Raw genomic sequence first — 11,129 nt, forward strand, 5'->3', positions numbered from 1 at the left:
CACCTGACCAATGCAGAATCATTCGGCATTGATAGTGTTGCCATACAAACGCTCAATCATCTCCTAATCACGGCAATTATTACAACATCCAACCCTAATCAAACACACCTGAACAAGCTAATCAAAGTCTTCAAGATTAGGCTATATTAGAAAGCTACAGGCAGGTGATTTTCATTATGGTTGGAGTTACACGGGCCTCCAATTGGAACTTTAAAAACGCGTTCAAAAAGCACTTTAAACTGCTTTGACAGCGTTTTTTTTTGTGTTTGTGGGACTCAGCAACGGGGTTTTTCTTTGTAGGTTTGTGTTCCTCGCTGTCTGCCCCTCCTGACTCACTAATTCAGCACATCTTCCTGCAGAGTTGATTGTGAGATTGCAGGTCGAGAGGATGACCGCTCGAGTGTACTGCTCGTTTAGTGCCGTTTTATTGTGTCTGTCTGCATGTTTGAGCACAACAGACGCTGGAGTTGTAGGTGAGAAGTTATTTTAGCTTCATTACACAGCCCGAAGAAGTGCATAAATGAAGTGCCTAACAAAATTTGACTTTAGATGAATCTCAGCACATAGGCTTACAAAATACAGTACAGATGTCAAGTGGAAGTTCAACTTTGTATGATGGTTTAGTTTTAATAAGCAAAGTATAAATATGCAAACTGTCATCTGTTTTTCATTGTACAAGTAAAACCCATATAATCACTAATATAAGCCTTTTTGTTTAATGTAAAACAAGAACATTAGTCTTATAACATGGCTACAAAATTACCAATCCGGAGTTTAAACTTTTGCCTAAACTTTTTGTTTTAGCAACTAAATAAGCCTACAATATAACATGGGGAGCTAATTATAACCGGTTGCTCTGCGTTGTGTATATGTAGTGCATTTCTATATTTATGTCTTCTGAGTAGCCTATTAAAATGCTTAAAAGGAAATTAGGGTGGTCATGGGGATGGCATAAATTGATGATGTACACCGGTAAATTTGTATACAACATATTAACTGATGTCCATGTTTTCTATCAGCATTGCACTATTACTCCCTCTACTTTAGTGGGATGGGTTGTAACAGCACTCTCCGTCTCTGAAACCGATTGATGCAGATTATTGAAAAATTGTAGATTTCTAAGCTACTTTGAATTGAAGCAGATGAATGTGTGAATATTGTAAAGTTTGAGACTCATTGCAATACCCCTGACTTGCAAAAGCTGAATCAAACTATTACAGCACTTCCTGGTCTACACAAATGATCCTCTTGAATCCTCTTCTGCAGTGTCCGGTCAGTGTCCGGCGACGCTGACGGTCGAGCCGTCCCGTCGCGGATGCACTTCTGATAGAGACTGCTTTGGAGGACACAAATGCTGTAAATTTCCCTGTGGCCCCGTGTGTGTGCCGCCTGTTTTCAGTGAGTTTTTATTAATGATGGATGCTACACGCCTTCCAAAAACACTGAAAAAACGTTTTGACTCAGAAATTGCTAGTAAGTTTCACAAATAATTGCAAAGAAACCGCAAGCAACACATTGAACTAAACGTGAAACTATGAAGTAGATAGACTGAATATTCCGGTAAAACCTCCTACTATCATCTTATGACAACTTTCTTTTTTTTTTCATACAGTGAATGAGACATTCATTGATGTGGTTTCTGTCATGTGTCTGTATAACAGCAAAGCCAGGAGAGTGTCCAAGCACAAATTTTGGACCAGGAATGTGTGCCGAGATGTGTTGCTATGACAGTGACTGTCCGAACAATGAGAAATGCTGCAGCAATGGTTGTGGACATCAGTGTATGGCTCCATTTGCAGGTGTGTGTTGTATTAGTGTTTGGCTCAGCTTCCTCGTTATTTCAGTTTGTCTTGTTTTCTAATAAGTCGTTCTCAATGTAAAGTATTTAGCCAACTAGCATGGTTTCAAGCACAAGATGGCTTTACAAAATTAACAGAAGATTAATACGGAGTAAAACTTGCAATTTGGTTTTTGTGCTGTATCTGAGACTGAATGCCACTAAATGGATCGACTAATCTGTATCTCTCCAGTGAAGCCTGCAGCCGAACCCCCGAAGCCTCCAGTGAAGCCTCCAGGGAGGCCTGGAGCCGAACCCCCGATGCCTCCAGGGAGGTCTGGAGCCGAACCTCTGAAGCCTCCAGGGAGGCCTGGAGCTGAACCCCCAATGCCTCCAGGGAGGCCTGGAGCCGAACCCCCAAAGCCTTCCACTGAACTGCTTGAGCCTGAACCGGAGCCCTCCACCGAACTGCCAGAGCCGCCTGCAACTGAACCTCCGGTGAAGCCTGCAGCCAAACCAGGGAGGCCTGGAGCCGAACCCCCGAATCCTCCAGGGAGGCCTGGAGCCGAACCCCCGAAGCCTCCAGGGAGGCCTGGAGCCGAACCCCCGAAGCCTCCAGGGAGGCCTGGAGCCGAACCCCCGAAGCCTCCAGGGAGGCCTGGAGCCGAACCCCCGAAGCCTCCAGGGTGGCCTGGAGCCGAACCCCCGAAGCCTCCAGGGAGCGAACGCCCAAAGCTTCCAGAGAGGCCTGGAGCCGAACCCCCGATGCCTCCAGGGAGGCCTGGAGCCGAACCCCCGATGCCTCCAGGGAGGCCTGGAGCCGAACCCCCGATGCCTCCAGGGAGGCCTGGAGCCGAACCCCCGATGCCTCCAGGGAGGCCTGGAGCCGAACCCCCGATGCCTCCAGGGAGGCCTGGAGCCGAACCCCCGATGCCTCCAGGGAGGCCTGGAGCCGAACCCCCGATGCCTCCAGGGAGGCCTGGAGCCGAACCCCCGATGCCTCCAGGGAGGCCTGGAGCCGAACCCCCGATGCCTCCAGGGAGGCCTGGAGCCGAACCCCCGATGCCTCCAGGGAGGCCTGGAGCCGAACCCCCGATGCCTCCAGGGAGGCCTGGAGCCGAACCCCCGATGCCTCCAGGGAGGCCTGGAGCCGAACCCCCGATGCCTCCAGGGAGGCCTGGAGCCGAACCCCCGATGCCTCCAGGGAGGCCTGGAGCCGAACCCCCGATGCCTCCAGGGAGGCCTGGAGCCGAACCCCCGATGCCTCCAGGGAGGCCTGGAGCCGAACCCCCGATGCCTCCAGGGAGGGAGGCCTGGAGCCGAACCCCCGATGCCTCCAGGGAGGGAACCCCCGAAGCCTCCAGGGAGGCCTGGAGCTGAACCCCCAATGCCTCCAGGGAGGCCTGGAGCCGAACCCCCGAAGCCTTCCACTGAACTGCTTGAGCCTGAACCGGAGCCCTCCACCGAACTGCCAGAGCCGCCTTCAACTGAACCTCTGGTTAACCCTGCAGCCGAACCCCCGAAGCCTCCAGGGAGGCCAGGAGCCGAACCCCCGAAGCCTCCAGGGAGGCCTGGAGCCGAACCCCCGAAGCCTCCAGGGAGGCCTGGAGCCGGACCCCCGAAGCCTCCAGGGAGGCCTGGAGCCGGACCCCCGAAGCCTCCAGGGAGGCCTGGAGCCGGACCCCCGAAGCCTCCAGGGAGGCCTGGAGCCGGACCCCCGATGCCTCCAGGGAGGCCTGGAGCCGGGCCCCCGATGGCTCCAGGGAGGCCTGGAGCCGGGCCCCCGATGGCTCCAGGGAGGCCTGGAGCCGGACCCCCGATGGCTCCAGGGAGGCCTGGAGCCGAACCCCCGATGCCTCCAGGGAGGCCTGGAGCCGAACCCCCGAAGCGACCAGGGAGGCCTGGAGCCGAACCCCCGAAGCCTCCAGTGTGTGCTGAAAACTGTCGCCAAACTAACCCTTATGGCCAATGTTCAGGTCATAAGTAATGTGGCAATGCATGCAGGTAACTGTGCTGATTTAACCATTGGATGTATGGTATATTTTCCCTGTTATCACCAAATAAATCTCACACTTGTAAGACTACTTTCTCTTTTATATTTCTTTAAGTGTGATAAAGTTGGTGTTTTTTGTGTGCCAGCGTTAGTTTGGCTGTTCTCTCACATAATGGCTGTTCTCTCACATAATGGCTGTTCTCTTACAATAATGGCTGTTCTCTTACATAATGGCTCATTGGAATTCCTGCTTTAGGAATGTGTAAGTTCCCCTCCTGAAGACCCAAACACATTCAAAACGGTTTCAGAGAGGCTAGCAATATTAAGCTAGCTTTGAATGCATCCAAAGCCATGCCTCCTTCAAAACGCATGAATGCACAAAGCAGAGTCTACAAAGTGTCATGAGATGAAAGACTGTTAAATTGCCTCATGTCTCAAAACGCATAACATTAAAAGTGATAATGAACGTAAACATCTTACAGTGCTCTAGTTGTACTATCTGACTAATCCAGATTCATTTCGGCGTTAATGGCGTTGACATGAAAACGAATAAATCCAAATCTGAATCCGAATGAAATGATTGGACTGACTTTTTTTTTTTTTTGGGTCCTGAGACCTTTACAGAAGGTATGTACATTTTACTATTTAGAACACTTCTAATATTGATTGCTATCAGGATATGAAGAGTTTCAACCAGTATTGCCTATAGACCAATAGTCTTCTGCTGCATTCTGAAGCATTTGCTACAAAGCATAGTGGTCACATATATTGGTTGTCGTTGAACAATGTTCGATTGGTCCGTCAGAAATTGTTTTGGGATGGTATGATATGTTCATACAGACAAGTACTTTATGGCCGTGCAAGCTTCAAAGAGATTAGCCTAGCTAAAGGAGGAACGCTCTCAACGTTAGGCCAAATCTGCACGATTAGGGACTCCAGTATGTGAGCATGAAACATGGAAAACTTTACGTGTGACATGAACAAGACTTTAAGTAGACTAAACATACTCTAACGTACACATACATGCATGCATACATGTTTACCTAGGGAAAGAGAGCTGAAGCAGAATACAGGAAAGCAAGAAGTTATAGCATTGCTTAAAATTCAGCAGATCAGCAGCCTTGAGCAAACCATCAGTTTAGTTCTAACACGCCCTTCTTTAAAATGGGTAAGGATACATAATGTATCAAATAATGAGACTTAAGTTTGATTCTTGCATGCCTTCCCCTTTTGAATTAAACTGTCCTGATGCAGTTTGTTGAGGGCTCCAGTTGATCTTTGCTGATGTTGTCTTGATGAGAGAGAACCAGTAGGAGTCAGAGGATCTTTGGTGAATGGAAGTCAAGGCCTAGCCTGGCACAAGGTTGGGGGTGCTTAGAAGACTTCTAGTTCAGCATCGTCTTCACAGTCGGTACTGAAATTTAAAAAATGTGACGCTTTGAGCACTGTTGAGCAGAATCATAAACACCTCTGATTGGCCATTGTGTTCATGAGCTCATCGGATATGTCTACGATTGGCTACAATGATCAACGCACCGGAGCGTTTGAGAGCACAAACGAATATATAGGATTAAAAGGGTTTATTTCTCCTTCTCAGCAAGAACACACAACTCTCTGCAAATTCCTTCTGGGTCATATTTGTCTTATCAGATAATAGGAATCATGTCTAAACTGTACTCTGTACTCTCTGCTAGAGTTGGAAAGAGATCACAGAGATAACGCATGACTAAATTACGACGAGAGCAGAAATAACAGCCACCTCTAATCTAAAGGCAGTGTCTGATTGGTCAGAACTCATCCAGGAGGCTGGACAAACATTTGAGTTTAAAATCTTAGGACACGAACAAATTAGAGTAGCCATGACATTTTAGACCAGCCAGACGAGTAAACTTTTTTTTCGGCGAGCAGACGCAATAACCCAAATCAAGATCAGAAGAACATAGGTTAAATAGCTTCATTCAAGCCATCGAACGTGAACATTCAAGCTCGTCTCACTTTTCTTTCTCTTACTTAGTTTGTTTTCTGTTCCGTTGAGAGTCTCGGTTCTAAGTTAAGTTTTGCTGTAAAGTTTCGGTCAACGATTTGACTGCAAAGCCCGCTTCCAACTTCAAAGACTTTCCATCCAACCGCCAACACACCACGTGTTTGGGTTAAATTAATGATTGATGGTTCGTTCAGGTCATGTCTTATAAGTGCATATAATTCTAGAACCTTGGGATTTCATCAACTCATTCTTTCACTCTCTTTCTTTCTGTAACTCATATGAATGTGTGTGAGCATGTGTTTGTGTTAGATATCAGTTTTATCTGTTAGGGTAATCAATAAAAACTTGTCTGTATTTTAAAGAGAAGTGTTCTTGTGTTATGTGCTTACGAATTTAAAGTCTTAAACTGCTGATCTAAGTTACCTTGCTAATAAATAGTGTTTTCACTATAGTTTGGATATTTATAATTGCTCGGCCGCCCTATGAATTAATTCATTATTCCCTTTGAGCTAAATTGACCTGTTTGACCCTTACAGCACCATATGACTAGGAAGTCAAAGCTCAAATCACAGTCTTTGTTCTACCCACTTAATTGATAGAAGTGCGAGTGTATTACATTATATAAAATGTGCCAATTTCTCGATAAGTGACGTCAAACAATGCATTTACTGTAGGATCTAGAAAAAAATCTGATCGTGATTAAACCGGAAAACCTCATAATTAGTGAACAAAAACAATTTCTAAAGGTAGTTCTCCTAAACATTCCATCGCTCACACCCAGGGTGCGATTTGCAGGGGGGGATGGGTTTAAGTTACGATCCTATTTGCAGTGGCCTTAATCCAAGCACTGTTTTTCAAAATGTCACAAAGCGTTTTGTGATTGTTTTGTATGAAATATTGAAGTTTATAAATACATATTTTGGCACACCTGGCCGAGTGGCGCTACGAATTCTTCTACAATCGGATTTGAATTCTGGCATGTTAAATTAACATTCGACAAACGCAAACAAACTTTTATTTAAGTGCACTCACAATAACAATTAAATGTTGCGCTTTTGTAAAACAGAGAAAACAAACAGGGTGCGCTTTCTGCCGCCTCGGACTCCGTGAACTGGAGCGAGTCACAGAAACGAACCAAAACTCTATAGAGATCGCTAAGAAATGCGACCAACTGGGCGGCAACGTCATCAGAACACACTGAATTATGGGTATGTTTTTCTCGTTTACATGGGCTGGCATTGCAGGCTTGTGTTCTGGCATGAAAATAATGAAAAATTAGCGTGAAAAACAGAATATAATCCTACAAAATGCAGCAGGCTGGGTTGTGGTGCTTTTGCAGACAGCCTGAAGTTCTGGGAGTCTCCCGCATATTGATAGCGTCTCCCTGATGCCCGCAAATTAGTTCAAATCTCCCGGAATCTAGAGCTCGCGAGCTCCAAACCGTGTAGCGCGCGCACGGCAGAGAGGGAGAGAAGGAGAAACCTTCAGCGTATTCACAAATGTACGTGTGCGTCATGAAGTGCATGTAAGTGCACAATTCTTCCTTAATACAGATAAAGGAGGCAGAATTTCATTCAGTCTTTGTTTATTTTATTTAAAGCGATGGCTAAAAATCATTACATGTGAGAAGTAACATTTAACAATCTTTAAGTTTGCATTAAGTTGGCTGTGCAGTTATTGCAGTTTATAACACAGCAGGTAGACGGCATCTTGAACACTGCGTTCTTCCCTCCATGCAATCCGCGGATTCCCAAAATGCTTTGCGTTCACCACTGTTAATACGTCATGATGATGACACATTAGCAATCTCTATAGGCTACTTGCCTCAGTCACGATGAGAAATATGTCTATAGAAAGCTTGAGTGAACAAGTATTCTCTGATTGTGTAATCCATATGAAACCATCCATCATTAAATTATATTCACTATAGTGGCTGGAAACATTGTTGTCAGTGACTAAAAAATTCAGATTCAAATTCTAGACATGCCCCTGTGTAAATAGCCTGGTTAAAACCAGACCCTTCTCAGTCGTAACTGAGTTAGGGTCTGGAGAAAGTTCATTGACAGCTCACTTCCAAAGGGACGTCGCTCAAATGCCTCTGGGCGCAATTGGATAGACCTTAAAACCAATCAGATCGATCGTCATCTTGTAAAGCCCGCCTCAACGTTTGTGATTGCTGCCTCGATTTGGAAATAATGGAAATGAGCCTGAATGGACTCTTCGCCAGACTAACTTGCAGAGCAAATCTAAATTTGCCGGAAGTTCATCTGGGTTTTCCCAGGCTACTGTGTCTGTGCTGTGTCTCTTGATGTTCTATGCAGATTTATGCCAGCCTCCAGTAGAGATCCATTTCCTGGAGAGTTTAGGTGTAGGTAGTGATGTGAGATTTGAAGCGAGGCGTCGGATCTTGTGTCGAGCAAAAATGGGCGTGCCAGATGAAGCCGCGATTCGAGGCTTGTGTTGTTAACGTGAAAATCACGTGACTAATGACAAACGAGGCCTCGGTTTGTGTGGATACGTCATCGGTTCGGTCTGGGTGTCGTTTCCGGATAAAGGGGGTTCGAAACTCGCGCCTCCTTGTGGGTGTTGCAGGAGTAGTAGAATCAGTTGTAGTAGTGTCAGAGAGTCAGAGAGTTAGAGTTAGAGAGTTGGAGTTAGAGAGTTGTTTCATCGTCGTTATTGTGCAATATATGTGTTAGGGCTGTATATTATTACATTATATCAGGTTAGATTAGTTATAGTATATTGTTAGTATTAATTATAGTAGCTATATTATAGTATTGTTATATTAATTAGATAAGATTATTTGGATTGCTTTGGATTTTTGGATTTGGACTGGACTGCTTTTTGATTTGGATTGCCCTTTTGGAATTGTTTGCTTTTTGTGACCTCTTCCTTTTTCCTTGTAATGGAGCCAGCAAGAAAGAGGAAATCCTCCCCTGTCTGGGAGTTTTTTTAAATGGTTGCTCACAATAAGGTACAAACACAATTTGTATTATTATTGTTATTATTATTATTTTACTGTCTTTATATAATAATCCTCACTATATGGCTGTATTATATTTAATGTCTATTCATTTATGTTTCAAGGTGAAATGCTTGCTGTGCCTAAAGGAGCTGACATACAGCAATAACACGTCCTCCATGCTCAGGCATTATCGAGCACTGCACGAGCATGCACAGACTACTAACAATCCACACAGTAGTCAAAGTAATTGATAATAATCATTAAAAAAACATTATTTAAATAATGTTTTAGGCTCCTACAATACACCTTCATTTTATTTTATTATAGATTCCAAAAAAGAAATGGTGAATGAGGCCCTGGTGAACATGGTCATCAAGGACTCCCAACCCTTTTCCATTGTGGATGATGATGGATTTAGGGAGCTCCTGCATGTGTTGGATCCCACTTACGTGATCCCAACTAGAAAGGTATGTGATTAATAAAGTGGTTCATCATTATTTAAGAAGTTAAAAGTAAGAGTAACTGCATTTATTTCTAACCACAGGCTTTGAAGGTCATGGTTGATCATAAGTACAAGGAGGCTAAGGAGAAGGCAAGAGAGCAGTTGCAGAACGTTCAGGCTATAAGCCTTACCTCTGACATGTGGACATCGCTAAACATGGATGCCTACCTAGCAGTGACTTGCCATTTTATAGACAATGACAAGCTCTGCACTATTTTACTAGGTGTACAGCATTTCCCTAAGAGCCATACTGCTGAGAACTTGGCTACTGGACATATCAAGCTCATGGAGGAGTGGGGCATAAAGGATAAAGTTAAGTGCCTGGTAACTGATGCAGCAGCCAACATGATAGCATGTGTACGATCACTGAATGTTAGGCATGCGGTATGCATTGCACATGCACTAAACCTTATTGTGGGGAAATCTTTTGATGACATCAGTAGCTTCAACGACATTCGAACCAAATGTAGGAAACTTGTGACCTATTTCCGAACAAGCACTACAGCAAAAGAGAGACTGGCCCAAGTACAGGAGCAGATGGGGAGACCAGTTCTGAAAATGATAATTGAAGTGGAAACTCGCTGGAACAGCACTTACAACATGCTGGGACGTCTCTATCAGCTGAGAGAGCCAGTGGGGGCAGCCCTGGCCTCTCTAAAGACCGACATCACCCCTCCTACAGCCCTGGAGTATGAGGCAGTCCAGGATGCTTTACATGTTCTTGCCCCTTTCCGCCAGGCTACAGTAGAGCTTTCAGGAGAGAAAAGGGTGTCTGCCTCCAAAGTGATTCCTTTGATGAAGATGCTTAATCACGCTGTAACGAGTAAGCTAGAAGGCCTCAAGTCCAATCCAGCAAGGCAGCTGGGTGACAGCCTTGTACGGAGGGTCAGGGAACAAGCAGTACATTTAGAATCAATAAGTGTGATGACCATACCCACGTTATTGGATCCCAGATTCAAAAAACTGGGATTCTTAAGTCAAGGGAAACTGCAAGAAGGCATATCAAGATTAAAATCTGAATGCGCTACTGTAATCAGAAGTTCTGGTCTCCATTCTGCATTCCACCAATATATCCCCAACTCAGCTGCCAGCCTCTTCAGAAGCAGGCCAATCCACAGACAACAGTAAGTACTATATGTGTTTGTTGTGTGAATGTTCACATTAGTGATTTAGTAATGTGAACCATTGTTAATGGAGTATTTTTTCTTTGTAACTCTATTATTAGGTGACCTTTGGCATCTGCTGGATAGCACGGTTGAACAAGGTAGAAGGAGCTCAAGTGCAACAGCAGATGCTACTGTAGAAGTGGACCGATATTTATCTGAAGTGAATCTCACAAGATCTGAGGATCCACTGGTATATTGGGCTCAACATAAACATCAGTATCCTCATTTATACCATCTGGCCCTGGCATTTTTATGTTCCCCCGCATCCTCTGTTCCATGTGAAAGGATCTTTTCCAAGGCTGGAGAGGTTCTGTCCAAGAAGAGGAATCGTCTAAGCCCCAACACACTTGAAAAAATTCTGTTCCTCAATAAAAATAATTTTTAATCCTTCCTTCGTTCCTCTACGTCCCCAGTCCCATAAGCACAACACTGCACAAAAATAGTAACAGTTCAATGCACAAAATCACCAGAAACAATTCTTAACCTTTACCACCCCACACTTTTCTGTTGCACTTTACTTTATTACACTCCCTCCACCATAAGCACTGCACTCAACACAGTGTCACTTTTGTTGTTCATACTGTCACTATCCAAACCATTTATGAATAATTAATTAACTGTGTGTGTGTGTGTGTGTGTGTGTGTGTGTGTGTGTGTGTGTGTGTGTGTGTGTGTGTGTGTGTGTGTGTGTGTGTGTGAGAGAGACAGTTGTCTCTGCAGAAGTAAATTCAGACAGAGA

The 11,129-nt window shown here is 44.8% G+C and overlaps 1 protein-coding gene across 1 annotated transcript; it reads left to right on the top strand.

Moving 5' to 3' along the window:
* Positions 1–1,628: 1,628 nt before the first annotated feature.
* On the top strand, positions 1,629–10,527 carry LOC143738593 (uncharacterized). The gene is made up of 6 exons (XM_077230583.1): positions 1,629–1,799; positions 2,031–3,088; positions 8,845–8,965; positions 9,050–9,189; positions 9,267–10,109; positions 10,450–10,527. Exons 1-6 carry the CDS (start codon positions 1,631–1,633, stop codon positions 10,525–10,527), a joined length of 2,409 nt encoding a protein of 802 aa, XP_077086698.1. The 5' UTR covers positions 1,629–1,630.
* The last annotated feature ends 602 nt before the right edge of the window (positions 10,528–11,129 follow it).

Source organism: Siphateles boraxobius, unplaced genomic scaffold, assembly GCF_051911475.1.
Source record: "Siphateles boraxobius isolate OS27281-9 unplaced genomic scaffold, OSU_SipBor_1 15, whole genome shotgun sequence".
NCBI classification, from domain to species: Eukaryota; Metazoa; Chordata; class Actinopteri; order Cypriniformes; family Leuciscidae; genus Siphateles; species Siphateles boraxobius.